General features: G+C 44.0%; 1 protein-coding gene across 13 annotated transcripts in view; it reads left to right on the top strand.

Annotated features, from left to right (window-relative positions):
* tmod (tropomodulin) overlaps nt 1–18099 on the top strand; it is a 175468-nt gene that overhangs the window by 70582 nt on the left and 86787 nt on the right. For 4 of the 13 annotated variants that reach the window (XR_011391978.1, XR_011391979.1, XM_070084771.1 and 1 more), the window contains exon 1: nt 11788–11903. The exons of 5 other annotated variants lie outside the window; for them this stretch is intronic. Coding sequence is in view for 5 of the 8 variants with exons in the window: in XM_070084771.1 (XP_069940872.1) it covers nt 11805–11903 (99 nt within the window). In the remaining 3 variants the exon portion in view is untranslated. Of the gene's footprint in view, nt 1–11787; nt 11904–18099 lie in introns of those variants that run through there. 4 more of the 13 variants (XR_011391980.1, XM_070084772.1, XM_070084776.1 and 1 more) reach the window with 2 other exon arrangements.

Raw genomic sequence — 18099 nt, 5'->3', positions numbered from 1 at the left:
ATATATCCAGTTTTGATAAAAAAAAGTATTGGTTTGGCAAGGATATTGCTTTCAGCAGGACCAGCGTCTGAGACACCTGCATAAAACTGTATATATAAGGGTAGCCGGAGGAGAGGAGGTTACTTGGTTGTAATGAAGGCCTAGGCACAATCAGTAGTGAAGAAACCAAGGTATCCTCGTGGTCTGTGCCAACAGCAGTTGGTGAAGCGGTCACATGCCAGCTGTACAGTGGCTACAAGTTGATGTTGCTGTAGTTGCTATTGCCGCTACTACCGTTGCTGCCGCCGCCGACGACGACGATGATAAGATAAGGTCTTCCTGCACCTCGAGTCTTTCTCACTGCTCGACTTGACTCTTTGCCGTGTATCCTTATATCTCGTTGATAACAGTTCTATGAGTGAACACTAGATGTAAACAAAGCATGTGAGAACAGAGATGTCATTAACACAACATGATTTAATCTGAAGCATGAGATGCTAGGTTGGTTATGGAAGGGGTTTAGGGACGGTTGGAATTAGTATTGGGTAGGTTGGAATGAAGAATATGAAGAACCCCTGAACCTCCTTGCACCTCATACTCGGGGTCATGCGAGTCCACTGCCGTTTTGCTCACACCTCAGCCATAGTGCCGGCACCACTGAATGGGTCGTCTTATATTTAAAAACTCGTGTTAGGTAATTTTTCCCTGGCGAATAAATCACTGCTTCATATTCCAATGTCCATAAAGTGCGAAAATAGGACCGTAGTGGCGGGTGCATCTAAATGAACGCTTAAAAGTACCTGGAATGAGAACGAGAGAACTGATAATATTTACATGGAAAATATTGGATGGCCAGGTCCCCGTCTACACACTACCATAATTTATTAGGGTCGAGATATACGGGAGATGGATAGAATAAATTCAGTGGAAATTATGAGTACCGTAAACACAATTAGAGAACACTGTCAACATTCGTGGGTCAAGACTTCAACCGTCTACTGGAAAAAAAAAAAATGCCGGAACAAAAGTAAAAGTTTTCAAGAGAAAACTAGACAAATTTCTGCTAAGCTTCCAGATCATCCAGGTTGTAATGGCTGGTTGGTGGCCCGCGGACAGCCACAGTCAATAGAGAAGTCTTGCCTCAGGCCTGGTTTTGAGAATAGAACTCTAGAAATCGGTCGCATGTGAGGAGTTACCTGGAATGTTTTATGCAGTGCCAGATGTGAGTTAGTATTCTAGTGCTCACCTTCCTCCCACATGTGTGAAGGACGAAGGGCATAATTATGTAGTTATGCAGTACATTACCACCTCAACTTGGCGTGGTTGTGGCACACGGCAAGTGGTAATGCGGGAGTGCTGAGTGATAATAATGGTATTGTCTACACTATGGATTTGGGTTGTTGGAGTAGAAATAATTTAGCGCGTATAGAGGTTAAGCTGCGGGGAGGTTAGTAGTACACAAGTGGTGGCAGAGACTTGAAGCGTGAGATGGGTGTGGGCGTGGACGTGGGCTAAGGGGTGGGGTATGAGCAGGCTTGCTACCCTGTTGGTGCCTCTTGCTTGACCTGTTTATACTGGGGATAACACGAGAGCTATTTACATGCAAGTATGTGCGTATGTATAAATTTGTACGACTTTCATGCGTAACTACATAAAACTGCTTTTAAGTTAGTGGAATAATATTTTTAGGTATAAGTTGTGACCTTCGGAAAGAGGACTAACTTTGTGTGTGCAGAATATACAGGAAGATTACACGTGTCAGGTTACTGTTTGCTCAAGCACTTGCAGCGCAGTTGTTGCACGAATTCCTTAAACTCTGTATACATCTGTTGTTGCTTTGTTTATGTTGTACTGATGTCAGCCGTGAGGAAATATACAGGGTGTCTTGTCTCAGGTGACCTCGCCATGTCCCTAGTGTAGTGGTGCCTTGTCTCATGTGGCACCACCTGCCTCATCCCCCAGGGTGGTTGTTAGGTAAGACACATATGCAACAGTTAGGTATCTTTATTATGAAACGTTTCATAATAAAGATACCTAACTGTTGCATATGTGTCTTACCTAACAACCTGTCGGTATTTTATACCATTTTAATGTCCAGGGTGGTTGTCTTGTCTTAGGTGGCACCTTCTTCCTTCGGGGTTACCTGGAGGTTATTCCGGGGATCAACGCCCCCGCGGCCCGGTCCATGACCAGGCCTCCCGATGGATCAGGGCCTGATCAGCTAGGCTGTTACTGCTGGCCGCACGCAGTCCAACGTACGAGCCACAGCCCGGCTGATCCGGCACTGACTTTAGGTATCTGTCCAGCTCTCTCTTGAAGGCAGCCAGGGGTTTATTGGCAATTCCCCTAATGCTTGATGGGAGGCTGTTGAACAGTTTTGGGCCCCGGACACTTATGGGGTAATGGTGTCATGCTTATACAAGGTAGGTCACATGGAGATGCAGTATTTCTTCCTCTAAGAAATCAGTTAAGTATACTTTTCAAGTTTTTGACATGACTTTTTTTTTTATAATTTTGCGCCAAAATTAACTAGCATCTTAACCTAACATTGCCAAACATTACGTTATATAACAAAGGCTAATTTAACTAGACTAAGAATTTGCTTAAGATAATTTTCCTCTTGGGGATGATGTGTTCACGGGAGCCGAGAAAGTAGCAAGGGAACATTCAGCTTGCAGAAGCGACTTTCACTGACGCACCACACTGTCCTATATTTATGCGAACATTTTGTATTAGTTGATGAGGAGAGTGATCTCCCTCACATTCTTTAAAGCCTCATTTACCTCTCGACCCTTCGAGGTGTCCTCTTTATAAGTGGGGCTCCCCCACTAACTTTAAATGTATCACATGTGATGTTGTCCTCGTATAATATATTATTAGGTGGTTCATAAATCAATGCGTTTTTCGCTGTGATGACGTCACTCTGCTGTTGTTGGGTTAATAATGTAGTGTTCGGTTGTGCTTCTATAATAAATGATCCCTGTGTCATGCCCCAGTAACACTTCTGCCGCTTCTGGTGCTGGTGAAGGGCTCTTCATCCAGTGAATTCGAGCTGGCACCCCCCTCCTTGGATAAAACTGGATAGCCTTCCGTTTCCCAGGCATTTGTGTGGTCCTAACGGGTTTAGTGCTACCTTATGAACATATCTGCTGCTTAATTAGAGTTTTTTCTCCCATGTTCTCGCATAAGTGAGTAGCGTTATCATAGGTATTGAGCCCGCTGGTGGTTATATGCTTGCCTAGTAGAGTTGTTCTGTCGTTCAAGAGTTGGCTAGGTATTGCCACCTATGTCGTTCAAGAGCTGGCTGGGTATTGTCACCTATGTCGTTCAAGAGCTGGCTGGGTATTGTCACCTATGTCGTTCAAGAGCTGGCTGGGTATTGTCACCTATGTCGTTCAAGAGCTGGCTGGGTATTGTCACCTATGTCGTTCAAGAGCTGGCTGGGTATTGTCACCTATGTCGTTCAAGAGCTGGCTGGGTATTGTCACCTATGTCGTTCAAGAGCTGGCTGGGTATTGTCACCTATGTCGTTCAAGAGCTGGCTGGGTATTGTCACCTATGTCGTTCAAGAGCTGGCTGGGTATTGTCACCTATGTCGTTCAAGAGCTGGCTGGGTATTGTCACCTATGTCGTTCAAGAGCTGGCTGGGTATTGTCACCTATGTCGTTCAAGAGCTGGCTGGGTATTGTCACCTATGTCGTTCCTGAGCGGACTGAGTATTAGGTTACCGTTGTCTTTTTTTGAGCTGTGTATTACATCCCCTATGTCTTTCCAGACCCGACTGGGTATTGTTTTGCCTTTGTCGTTTCAGAGCTAGCTGGGTACTTGGTTACTTTTATCTTTCCGGAGATGGCTGGGTATTGGGTTAACTTTGTTCAAGAGCTCGCTGAGTATTGGGTCCTTTAAGTCGCTGCGTAGTCACTTGATAATAGTGTGACTAGAGTTCTGCGACTTGTTGGCGTTACCACTCTTTCCACATGTGGCTTACTGAACGCTGTGCTGTAACGAGTTGAGACACTGTTAGTATTCCTGGTCCGGGACAGTGGTAGAAATCTTCAGACTTTGGTAGCTGATGATTCTGGTTACGATAGCCATGCGAGTCTTCGGGCCACAAGCAGCAATAGCCTGAATGGTCATTATGGAAGCTTTTTTCTCATGCCAGGCTGAGTAGGAAGCACAAAACCGGTCACAGGTAAAATCAGTGACCTCGAGCCTGCGAGACACAAGGAAGGAAGCATTCGTGTTAGTATCTTGGGGTGAAGGCCTTCAGACGAGAGGGTCATGGAACCACCTGGTGCTGGCCAGCTGGTCAACAGCTGTTCAACTCGTGTGCCATTACTCGTCCTCATTGCTAATATTACGACTACTGATGTTAAAACTGCTGCTACAGCTACAACAGCAGCAATAACTACAACAACTACAACTACTACAGTACCGACAACTGTGTTATATGTGTTTCTTCGCCTACTTCTTCATAATCACCTGTCTGCTGATATGTTGCTACCATTCCTAACTTTCATTAACTTTCTTCTTTTTCTTTATTTTGTTGGCCCATATTCCATTATTGTGATAATATAGGACAATATAAATTTCATTTCTTTTGCGAACTGTTTAAGTGTGAGTATTGAAGAAAGTGAAAAATAAATTAGTGATCTGTACAGGAGGTATGAAAGACAGTAAGCGACCCGTAACAAGTCAACCATACGTATAACAGCTGATCTTTATTAAAAAAAAAAAATTCGCTATAAAAACTGTCAGTGATTGAAACGCTGGCTTTTGCACATCAGTTTCTTGATATGCTTGACCAGGTGTGGGTTCCATACTGGTGCCTCATACTCCAATATGATAGTGTCGTCAATGGCCCATTATTTTATACATTATATATATATATATATATATATATATATACATATATATATATATATATATATATGTATATATATATATATATATATATATATATATATATATATATATATATATATATATATATATATATATATATATATATATATATATAATTATATAAAGTAATTGGTAAAACTGGTCAATTATCAAGAACTCGTTTAAAATTAAGTCCTTCCTAAAAAAATTTCTTTATATGTTTAATGATATATTTTTCATTTGTGTTAATGTAAAAATTAATAATTTTGTACCAAAAGAACCTTAGAAGCTCAATTTAATTTAGTCTAATCCAACTAAATATATTTTAGATAAATTTACAATAATTTAATAATAATAAACACAATCAAATATAATTTTTGTGTTAAGTTCAGAATTATTTGTGCGAAACTATTGCATATACAAATTTTCGCTTGCCTTATTCAGCAAGAAGAGCGTTGTTATTTAACCCAAAATAGCAAATTTTACCTATTCGGCAGGACTATATATATATATATATATATATATATATATATATATATATATATATATATATATATATATGTATATATATATATATATATATACACACGCACACCTGCACACACACACATACATACTGTAGAGGCCACTAAATGACTACAGTTCCAGGGCATTTTAAATCCGTCAACCCGCCCTTTTTTTTCCTCTTTGCAGGATATACACAAAGTACCATTCCCTGAGCCACACCCTCACACCGTGCTTTCTGGTATTAAAGTAGAACGACCGGTGCAGCACCACGAGAAGCCTGGATGACTGATGATGTTGGGTGATGGATGACTGACAGGTGGCTGTATTCTGTATGACGGGAGTGTTGGGCGATGGAAGCAAAACATGGGGAATTTGTTTTGCATGACGAATGTGTTGGGTGAAGGACGACAACCTAGTAGTGTTGTTGTGTGGGACTTCTTGTACCACTGGAGCCAGTTTCCCAGATTTTCTTCTGACAGTAGTATCTTTTAGCAAATGGTTAAGGCCTGTCTGCATCCCTTAATGAAGTTTGGCAAAGTAGGTTACATACACGTATAGTTGCTCTACAGCTATCTACTGTACTTCCTAGGATATGTCGAGAACAGCCAGGGTTACTTGAATTATGCAAACTAAGGCATCAGTGTGCATTGCCAGATTGTGTGACAAGGTTTAGGAAGGGAAGTCGTCGGCGACTTTATATCCCACGTGCTCTACCTTGTGACTTGCTCAGTTGTGAAGTAAACAGGGGTAGAACAAGTTTTTTGTCATAATGTTTCGCTCTTTTAAAAGCTTTTTCAAACTGTACGTTGTCACCGTAAAAACTCGCTCTTCACCTGTGTGTTTTTTTTAATTATATTATATCTAGATTGCTCCATTGTACTGGTTGGTCGCCCCTGTACTGTTTACAGATGTAAAGTATAAATGAGTCACGCTAGGAAAACACCCATGATAGACACCACTAAGAAATTATGCGAAGCCAGTTTGGTGGTTGGTAAACCTCTGCACACCACCTTGTTGTCCGGTCAGTACCCACTGTCAACATCCTGTGTCTGGTGAATATCTGCTGCCCACCGCTTGTGTCTAGTAAAGCAAGTAGCCTGTGTCCAGTTAAGAAAGCCGCCCGTGTCCAGTTAAATCGAGTCACCTACCTAGTAAGGTAAGAGATCCACTAGATGATTTTCTCCAGGGCCTGGATCCACACTGAATTAATGCGCTCATTGATAAGTCACTTGTTTGATAATTGGCGTTGCTTGACCACCTTACCATTGTGGTATTCCAGGGGTTGGCAACCATTATTCACTACAATACTCAAGGTTTGGGTTAGTAGTCAACTGCTATGCCTCGTTATTGTCACTTTTATTCTCTGAGTGTGTGTGTGTGTGTGTGTGTGTGTGTGTGTGTGTGTGTGTGTGTGTGCGCGCGTGTGTGTGTGCGTGCTAACCTAGTTGTGGTTGCAGGGGTCGATTCATAGCTCCTGGCCCCGTCTCTTAGCTGGTCACTACTAGGTCCACTCTCTCCCATCTCCATGAGCTTTATCGAACCTGTTGTTAAAGTTGTGTATGGATACTTCCTCCACTGCATCACTCTCCAGATTGTTCCACTTCCTGACGACTCTATGACTGAAGAAATACTTCCTAACATCCCTGTGACTCATCTGAGTTTTCAACTTCCAGATGTGACCCCTTGTTGCTGTGTACTATCTCTGAAACATTTTGTCCCTATCCACCTCGTCAATTCCTCTCAGGAAGAATATTTGGATTTCTTCCTGAAGCCGTTTGAATATTCCACTTCCCCTACCACCCCATCTTTTCATTATTACACACACACACACACACACACACACACACACACACACACACACACACACACACACACACACACACACACACACATATATATATATATATATATATATATATATATATATATATATACATATATATATATATATATTTTTTTTTTTTTTTTTGAGAGGGACTCGAACCGTGGTCCTGGCATGTACATATAACTAGTTTGCTAAACTGTTCTTATTTTTATTTGTATAAGGAAATTTTGCAGTATGATTTTTTTTTTAAATTTTATTATACACAATTAACATAAGGCTCCCACCCAAGTTAATATATTTATTTTCATCATTAACAGTAGACATCTAACCTGACCATCCTTCATGCTAGTGAAGGGCTCTTTTTTTCAGCGCACTGAAGCTTCCCTCTTTCTTTAGATCGAACCTGACTGCCTCCTATTCCTTAGGCACTGCATACCTTTTACAGGTCTTAGAGTTTCCCCATGAATGTAATAATAATAATAATAATAATAATAATAATAATAATAATAATAATTAAATGTTTCCTGTGTGTTATAACCTTTGCGCGACATTTAATGGTAAACAACTAACAAGTCTTGGTCAGGTGTTGCCAGTCCTGTTGAGCTGCTTTGTCAGTGACTACAGTCTTAGAAATAGTCTTTGATTGTAAGTAGTTGTACCCAACTGGAGGGAATAGTTGTACCCAGCTGGAGGGAATAGTTGTACCCAGCTGGAGGGAATAGTTGTACCCAGCTGGAGGGAATAGTTGTACCCAGCTGGAGGGAATAGTTGTACCCAGCTGGAGGGAATAGTTGTACCCAGCTGGAGGGAATAGTTGTACCCAGCTGGAGGGAATAGTTGTACCCAGCTGGAGGGAATAGTTGTACCCAGCTGGAGGGAATAGTTGTAACCAGCTGGAGGGAATAGTTGTACCCAGCTGGAGGGAATAGTACCCAGCTGGAGGGAATAGTTGTACCCAACTGGAGGGAATAGTTGCACCCAGCTGGAGGGAATAGTTGTACCCAGCTGGAGGGAATAGTTGTACCCAGCTGGAGGGAATAGTTGTACCCAGCTGGAGGGAATAGTTGTACCCAACTGGAGGGAATAGTTGTACGCAGCTGCAGGGAATAGTTGTACCCAGCTGGAGGGAATAGTTGTACCCAGCTGGAGGGAATAGTTATACAAAGCTGGAGGGAATAGTTGCACCCAGCTGGAGGAAATAGTTGCACCCAGCTGGAGGGAATAGTTGTACCCAGCTGGAGGGAATAGTTGTACCCAGCTGGAGGAAATAGTTGTACCCGGTTGGAGGGAATAGTTGCACCCAGCTAGAGGAAATAGTTGTACCCAGCTGGAGAATATAGTTGCACCCAGTTGGAGGGAATAGTTGCACCCAGCTGGAGGAAATAGTTGCACCCAGCTGGAGGAAATAGTTGTACCCAGCTGGAGGGAATAGTTGTACCCAGCTGGAGGAAATAGTTGCACCCAGCTGGTGGGAATAGTTGTACCCAGCTGGAGGGAATAGTTGTACCCAGCTGGAGGGAATACTTGTACCCAGCTGGAGGGAATAGTTGCACCCAGTTGGAGGGAATAGTTGTACCCAGCTGGAGGGAATAGTTGTACCCAACTGGAGGAAATAGTTTCACCCAGCTGGAGGGAATAGTTGTACCCAGCTGGAGGGAATAGTTGTACCCAGCTGGAGTGAATAGCTGTACCCAGCTGGAGGGAATAGTTGCACCCAGTTGGAGGAAATAGTTGCACCCAGTTGGAGGAAATAGTTGTACCCAGCGGGAGGGAATAGTTGTACCCAGCTGGAGGGAATAGTTGTACCCAGCTGGAGGGAATAGTTGTACGCAACTGGAGGGAATAGTTGCACCCAGCTGGAGGGAATAGTTGCACCCAGCTGGAGGGAATAGTTGCACCCAGCTGGAGGGAATAGTTGTACCCAGCTGGAGGGAATAGTTGCACCCAGCTGGAGGGAATAGTTGCACCCAGCTGGAGGGAATAGTTGTACCCAGCTGGAGGGAATAGTTGTACCCAGCTGGAGGGAATAGTTGCACCCAGCTGGTGGGAATAGTTGTACCCAGCTGGAGGGAATAGTTGTACCCAGCTGGAGGGAATACTTGTACCCAGCTGGAGGGAATAGTTGCACCCAGTTGGAGGGAATAATTGTACCCAGCTGGAGGGAATAGTTGTACCCAACTGGAGGAAATAGTTTCACCCAGCTGGAGGGAATAGTTGTACCCAGCTGGAGGGAATAGTTGTACCCAGCTGGAGGGAATAGCTGTACCCAGCTGGAGGGAATAGTTGCACCCAGTTGGAGGAAATAGTTGCACCCAGTTGGAGGAAATAGTTGTACCCAGCGGGAGGGAATAGTTGTACCCAGCTGGAGGGAATAGTTGTACCCAGCTGGAGGGAATAGTTGTACGCAACTGGAGGGAATAGTTGTACGCAACTGGAGGGAATAGTTGCACCCAGCTGGAGGGAATAGTTGCACCCAGCTGGAGGGAATAGTTGTACCCAGCTGGAGGGAATAGTTGTGCCCAACTGGAGGGAATAGTTGCACCCAGCTGGAGGGAATAGTTGCACCCAGCTGGAGGGAATAGTTGTACCCAGCTGGAGGGAATAGTTGTACCCAGCTGGAGGGAATAGTTGTACCCAGCTGGAGGGAACAGTTGTACCCAGCTGGAGTGAATAGTTGAACCCAGCTGGAGGGAATAGTTGTACCCAGCTGGAAGGAATAGTTGTACCCAGTTGGAGGGAATAGTTGTACCCAGCTGGAGGGAATAGTTGTACCCAGCGGGAGGGAATAGTTGTACCCAGCTGGAGGGAATAGTTGCACCCAACTGGAGGGAATAGTTGCACCCAGCTGGAGGGAATAGTTGTACCCAGCTGGAGGGAATAGTTGTACCCAGCTGGAGGGAATAGTTGTACCCAGCTGGAGGGAATAGTTGCACCCAGCTGGAGGAAATAGTTGCACCCAGCTGGAGGGAATAGTTGTACCCAGCTGGAGGAAATAGTTGTACCCGGTTGGAGGTAATAGTTGTACCCAGCTGGAGAAAATAGTTGCACCCAGTTGGAGGGAATAGTTGCACCCAGCTGGAGGAAATAGTTGCACCCAGCTGGAGGAAATAGTTGTACCCAGCTGGAGGGAATAGTTGTACCCAGCTGGAGGGAATAGTTGTACCCAGCTGGAGGGAATAGTTGCACCCAGCTGGAGGGAATAGTTGCACCCAGTTGGAGGAAATAGTTTTACCCAGTTGGAGGGAATAGTTGTACCCAGTTGAAGGGAATAGTTGTACCCAGCTGGAGGGAATAGTTGCACCCAGTTGGAGGAAATAGTTGCACCCAGTTGGAGGAAATAGTTGCACCCAGTTGGAGGGAATAGTTGCACCCAGCTGGAGGGAATAGTTGCACCCAGCTGGAGGAAATAGTTGCATCCAGCTGGAGGGAATAGTTGCACCCAGCTGGAGGAAATAGTTGCACCCAGTTGGAGGGAATAGTTGTACCCAGCTGGAGGGAATAGTTGTACCCAGCTGGAGGAAATAGTTGCACCCAGTTGGAGGGAATAGTTGCACCCAGCTGGAGGAAATAGTTGCACCCAGCTGGAGGAAATAGTTGCACCCAGCTGGAGGAAATAGTTATATCCAGTTGGTTGGAATAGTTGTACCCAGCTGGAGGAAATAGTTGTACCCAGTTGGAGGGAATAGTTGTACCCAGTTGGAGGGAATAGTTGTAACCAGTTGGAGGGCATTAATGGTGGTGGAAGTAACCGGCTACATGAACTTGTAACTCCGGTCCTTTGCTACCTGCTGTACGAACACTGTACTCGCAAGAATTGCAACCAAGAGTGCTGTATCCACGAGAATTGTGTTCGTTGACGTTCTCCCCACTCTACCTTGCACGCATTTTACTCTGATTACTGGAAGCTGTAGAGAAAAGTAAGGTTACTAGAGTCGAGTGTAGGTGAATAGTTGACTCTGGTTACTTCACAAAGGATACACGAGTCGATGTTTATATTGCACAAATAGGTGCACATCTGAGTGTATATATTACACAAAAGGTGAAGAGTGAGACACTTGTCCAACATTTGGGAATCTTTAGTTAAGAAACATTTCGAAACACAGTAGCTTCATCAGTCCAATACAAAGAAAAATTGTGGAAAAAAGGAGTTTGAGGTAATCAGTCAGCCTGGAATCGATGTGTTCAGTCCACCAGTCTTGAAAAAAATAAAGCATATGCTTGGAGAAGTCACTTATATATGTCCATCATACACAAGTGTGCATGCATGTGTGCATTGTGTATTACACGAAGGGTGCGTGAATGTGTACACTAAACAATGGGTACATGATGAGTGTATATTACTCACAAGGTTCATGATAGAATGTGTATTACACGGACGTTACATGATTGAATGTATGTGTTGCATGTTCAGGGGTATGTGAATCATGTGAGATTTCCCTCTTAGTTTCTTGATTAGATGTAAGATAAGATAGTGTACAGGCTGTAATGTTAAGGAGTGTTGATTGTGAGCGAAGCAGCAGAAGACACTGTGATGATCCCTTGTGTTCATCAGTTGTACACCTGTACACTGAGGAGTTGTGATCATCAGTTGTACGCTCACCTGAGGAGTATGTTGGTAACGTTGGGGGTGCTTGCTTATGAGACTGGCCTTACTTTGAAGGTAGCCACAGTGTATACTAAACTATTTAGTACACTCGCACGCTTCATGGTGAGTTGTGTAGACAACGTTTAGTCTATCAGCTTGTTGACGTCTTGTTGGATCAAGGGATCATCGTCAGGCTATTGATGCTCACGTTGACCCTTACGGGTTTAGCACTTAATTTTATAATTAATAATAATAATAATAATAATAATAATGGTGCTCGCGGCACAGTCCGATGTCAGGGCTACAGGAAGACTCGCCAGGAATATGTTGGAGAAATTTATAAGCACTCTTGAATATAATTAGGAGTATTGTGATTCCCCCTATAGTATTTGAAAAGGGTGTTGAAAAACCTTGGACCCTTTATGTGCATTCATTTGTCTCAGAGTAACTGCTACCACTTTCGTTAGGAGTCATCGTATTTCAGTGCAGATTTGAAACCAGTCCTTCCAGTATTGTCCAAGCATGATATATTCACGCCCAACTGTTAGTATACTGCATTAGGCTAATCTAGTATGTGTGATGGTCTTAAAGGTCATCATTATTGGCTTGGCATCTCTTCTTTATGGAGGTTACTTTTATCCAGCCTGTCATTTTCCTAGCAGTTGTGATAATAACAATAGTGTGTTCTTTGAACATAAGATCATCCGACATGGTTATCCTGGGGGTTCTCATTCTTCCGCTCTGTTGTTTTTTGAACTCTGTTCCGGTCTTTATTTCTCATTTTTTCATAGCAGAGTAGCTGAAATTTGTCCTCGTTAATCATAATTGTTAAACTGTGTTATATTGGGTGTCTATTCAGTGTACATTGACCCGTACAAATTCTAGTATCGTCTAAAAAAGAATAACATTACGTTATGATTCATGCCTTTGAAGAATGATGGTCACAGTGCCATGGTTAGAACAAGTCACAACTAAATCACAATATGGAGAGAGAACTTTAGACATTTTGTTTCGATCAGTCCAAGACTGATCGAAACATCGTCTGTAAATTGTGTTAGTTGTGATTTCTTCCTTTGTCTTTGCCAGGTTCATCTTCGAATGTACATTTTTTGGTCTATTTGCTTCATATTGTATGTTATTTCGTATAATTTCATGTTTTTTTTAGTTAATAATCCATAATAACGCAAGAAAATCAAGCCGTGTAGTTTATATCCATTGAGGTCCTTAGATATTCTGAGACTGACGGTGTTTATGTTATGGGAGGGGCGATTTAAAGCAGGTGTACTGAGTAACGTTGGAGGGGGGGGGGTGAGGTTTTAAGGGGAAAGAGCATTGCAATGTGAAGGATTGGTCTTTTTTTTTTTTACAGTATTAAATACACACAGAGCCGCTGGAGGCGGCTCAACAGGAAGTAACAGTAGAGATGAGGGAAAGATGAAGAAAGCGGAGGAAATGGGACGGGAGGATGAGCAGATGGGAGGAGTAAAGGAAGGGATTAAGAATTGGAAATGAAAGAAAGAGACAGGCAGGATAGGAGTAAGGAAGAGCATATTGTGTACGAGCATAAAGGGTGAAGCTTGAAGGCAGAGGTGAAATACAGCCATCAGGGTTTAGGGGAGGAGGAGGAGGAGGAGGAGGAGGAGGAGGAGGAGGAGGAGGATGAGGAGGAGGATGAGGAGGAGGATGAGGAGGATGAGGAGGAGGATGAGGAGGAGGATGATGATGATGAGGAGGAGGATGCCGCCGCCGCCGCCGCACGAGCAGAACGAGGTGAAATGTCTTGGCCATCAAGGCGGGAATTGTATTTTCACTTGGATTGTAGCCGTCTTCCTCGTTGCTGCCTCCCGTCTCTCTTCAAAGAGGTAAACTTGACTCAGGTCATTTCCCTTTTAGCTTCTCATTTTAATTTTGTAGGTGTGGCTCAAGTCGAGCATTATCATAGGCGGTCCTCTTTCACCCTCCCCTACACACGCACACACATACACACACAGACGCGCGCGAAAGGGACTATTTAGTAAGAACAATCCAGTCTGAGGGACATAAGGTGATAATTGCAGTAATGTACAACCCACCACAGAACTGCAGGAGGCCAAGAGAAGAATACGACGAGAGCAACAGAGCAATGGTTGACACACTAGCCGAGGTGGCCAGGAGAGCACACATGGGGGGAGCAAAGTTACTAGTTTTGGGTGATTTCAATCACAAGGAGATTGACTGGGAAAACCTGGAGCCCCATGGGGGTCCCGAAACATGGAGAACCAAGGTGATGGATGTGGTACTGGAAAACCTCATGCATCAACATGTTAGAGACACTACCAGAGAGAGAGGTGAGGATGAACCAGCAAGACTGGACCTTGTATTCACCTTGAGTAGTTCGGACATCGAGGATATCATGTATGAAAGGCCCCTGGGAGCTAGTGATCATGTGGTTCTGTGCTTCGACTACATAGTTGAGCTTCAAGTGGAGAGAGTAGCAGGAATAGGTTGGGAAAAACCAAACTACAAAAGGGGGAACTGCTCAGGCATGAGGAACTTCCTGCAAGACATTCAGTGGGAGAGGGAACTGACAGGAAAACCAGTACAAAAAATGGACTATGTGGCAACAAAATGCAAGGAGGCAGAGGAGAGGTTTGTTCCCAAGGGAAACAGAAATAATAGGAAGAACAGAACGAGTCCTTGGTTCACCCAAAGGTGTAGGGAGGCAAAAACTAGGTGTACTAGAAATGGAAAAGGTACAGAAGACACAGAACTCAGGAAAATAAAGAGATTAGCCGAAGAGCCAGAAACGAATATGCACAGATAAGAAGGGAGGCTCAGCGACAGTATGAAAATGACATAGCATCGAAAGTCAAGTCTGACCCGAAGCTGTTGTATAGCCACATCAGGAGGAAAACAACGGTCAATGACCAGATAATCAGACTGAGGAAGGGTGATGGGGAATTCACAAGAAACGACCGAGAGGTATGTCAGGAGCTCAACACGAGATTTAAAGAAGTATTTACAGTGGAAACCAGTAGGACTCCAGGAAATCAGAACAAGGGGGTACACCAGCAAGTGCTGGATGAGGTACATATAACCAAGGAGGAGGTGAAGAAGCTGCTATGCGAACTTGACACCTCAAAGGCGGTGGGACCAGACAACATCTCTCCGTGGGTCCTTGAAGAGGGAGCAGAGATACTGTGTGTGGCATTAACAAAGATCTTCAACACATCAATTGAAACTGGGCAACTCCCTGAGGTATGGAAGATGGCAAATGTAGTCCCAATTTTTAAAAGGGGAGACAGACATGAGGCACTAAAATACAGGCCTGTATCACTAACGTGTATAGTATGCAAAGTCATGGAGAAGATCATTAGGAGGAGAGTGGTGGAGCACCTGGAAAGAAACAAGTGTATAATTGACAACCAGCACGGTTTCAGGGAAGAAAAATCCTGTCACAAACCTACTGGAGTTTTATGACAAGGTGACAGAAGTAAGACAAGAGAGAGAGGGGTGGATCGACTGCATTTTTTTGGACTGCAAGAAGGCCTTCGACACAGTTCCTCACAAGAGGTTACTGCAGAAGCTAAGTCATGAAGATTGGGGAAGGGCAAAGAAGACCGCAGACACAATATAGTTAGATGGCCAAAGACTGCAAACCTCACTCAAGGAAAAAGATCTGGGGGTGAGTATAACACCGAGCATATCTCCTGAGGTGCACATCAATCAGATAACTGCTGCAGCGTATGGGCGCCTGGCAAACCTACGGATAGCGTTCCGATACCTCAATAAGGATTCGTTCAAGACTGTATACCATTTACGTCAGGCCCATACTGGAGTATGCAGCATCAGTTTGAAATCAACACCTGTTCAAGCACGTCAAGAAATTAGAGAAAGTGCAAAGGTTTGCAACAAGACTAGTCCCAGAGGTAAGGGGATTGTCCTACGAAGAAAGGTTGAGGGAAATCGGCCTGACGACACTGGAGGACAGGAGGATCAGGGGAGACATGATAACGACATATAAAATACTGCGCGGAATAGACAAGGTGGACAAAGACGGGATGCTCCAGAGATGGGACACAGACACTAGGGGTCACAATTGGAAGTTGAAGACTCAGATGAATCAAAGGGATGTTAGGAAGTATTTCTTCAGTCATAGAGTAGTCAGGCCGTGGAATAGCCTAGAAAGTGACGTAGTGGAGGCGGGAACCATACATAGTTTTAAGGCGAGGTATGATAAAGCTCATGGGGCAGGGAGAGAGAGGACCTAGTAGCAGTCAGCGAAAAGGCGGGGCCAGGAGCTATGAATCGACCCCTGCAACCACAAATAGGTGAGTACACACACACACACACACACACACACATTCTAACACGTACTAACATGCAGGTACCCACCTACGCCCGCAACCTCTACTCATCAGTTATAATGGACTGTCCCCACCTCCCCAGCCCGCCACACAGGCAAGCACCTTCCTACGCCCACAGTACAATACTCGCTAGTTTTACCTCTATCCTGTTGAGTTTTCAGCATTCTTATTTAATACTTTGCCAGTTTAACATGCTAACCCCACCCCTCACTTACCACACCCTTTTTTCTCCACTACCCTCCATTGCGCCACCCGTTCCCCACCATCTCCCTATTGCCTCCCTCCGTCCCTCCACCCCATCTCCCTGAGTGTGTCACCAACTCGCGTTGTGCTTGATAATTATCTTTATTATTTTCTCTTGTATGTTCATATATTTTCTCATGTATGTTTTTAAATTTGCTGCCAAAGTAGTAAATTTATAAACAAATTAGCAGGCAGGAATGTTAGTACAAAGGTAAATAGGAAAGTGGGTAGGAATATATGCTGGAAGACGACCCGTGTCTTCTGTTTTTATCGACGTTAATGAAAAGAAATCTTAGAAGTGATGTGGGTATACCCGTTGTTGATTCCGTGAAGGTCATCGCACCCCCTCACCCCTCACGATCCGGCCCGAGACGTGACATCCTAGCTGATGTACCCAGTACTGTTCTCTAGTTATATAATTGTAAAAGTTTACCTACCTGGTGGTTCCGGGGGTCAACGCCCCCGCGGCCCTCACGATGAATCAGGGCTTCATTAACCAGTCTGTCACTGCTGGCCGCATACGATCCATCCATCGTACGAACTACAGCCCGGCTGATCGGGCACTGACTGTGTGTCCAATTCCCTCTTGAAGACATCTAGGGGCCTATTGGTAATTCTTTTTATGTGTTATGGGAAGCTGTTGAATAAACTTGGGCCTCGGACACATTGTGTTTTCTCCTAGTGTACTCATGGCACCCCTGCTTTTCGTTTTGGGGTATGTTGCACCGTCTGCTGAATCTTTTGCTTTCGTAGGGAGTGATTTCTGTGTGTGCAGATTTGGGACCAGTTCCTCTAGGATTTTCCAGATGTATATTATGATGTATCTCTCGCCTGTGTTACAGGAAGTACAGGTCAAGGAACTTAACGTTCCTGATAAATTAGGTTCTTTACCGAACTAATACGTGCAGTGAAGGTTCTCTATACATTCTCTAGATTTCCAATTTCACCTGGATTGAATGAGGCTTTGTGTATATAGCCTGATTTGTTTGTATAGCTCATACAATTATCTCAGCCAAACTTGAGAACAAAATACTGACATAACTTATCAGTATATACATACGTTTACAAAATGTATTTCTTAATTAAAAAAATGAATACAAAATAATGTATATATTTCATCTCGTTGCTCGTTATTCTCGTCTCTCAAGTCCTTTATGTAGATTACAATCAATTATAGGTTCAACACTGCTCCACGTGGAACACAATTTGTAACCGGTTACTATTCTGTTGGTACCCTCTACACCTCACCCCTCTTACTATTATACCAACCCTTCCCGTCACTTGCACTGCCTTCTCTCCCCATCACTCAATCTTCATTACCCCTCACCACTTTAACTCTCATTGCTACCTCACACTAATCTTTTCATTGCCCCTTCCCTACACTAGTCTTTGCCACTCTTTCCCCTTCCTCTAGTGCCGCCTTTTCCCCTTCCCCTCTCATTCATTGTTGTAATTACACTCCCTCATGGCATCAGTGCCCCTGCGTGACCTTCCCCCTCCCCTCATAACAACATTACAGTGGAACACGAATAGTGTTGTGGGGTTGGGGAGGATAGTGGTGGGGAGATTATTGTTGTAGTTTAGGAGTGAGCCATTTAACCTTGCACCGGGCGACCCTTCACAACACTTTCCCTTTCACGCTTCTCAATGACACATATATTACTGTTCTCCACAACCTCCATATTATTACCAGCAACCCCCGCTAGGGGGTTGCTGGTAATAATATGGAG

Source organism: Cherax quadricarinatus, chromosome 14 (genome assembly GCF_038502225.1).
Source record: "Cherax quadricarinatus isolate ZL_2023a chromosome 14, ASM3850222v1, whole genome shotgun sequence".
Taxonomy (NCBI): domain Eukaryota; kingdom Metazoa; phylum Arthropoda; class Malacostraca; order Decapoda; family Parastacidae; genus Cherax; species Cherax quadricarinatus.
The sequence above is the reverse complement of the archived record's forward strand: the minus strand, read 5'-3'. Positions and strand labels throughout refer to the sequence as shown.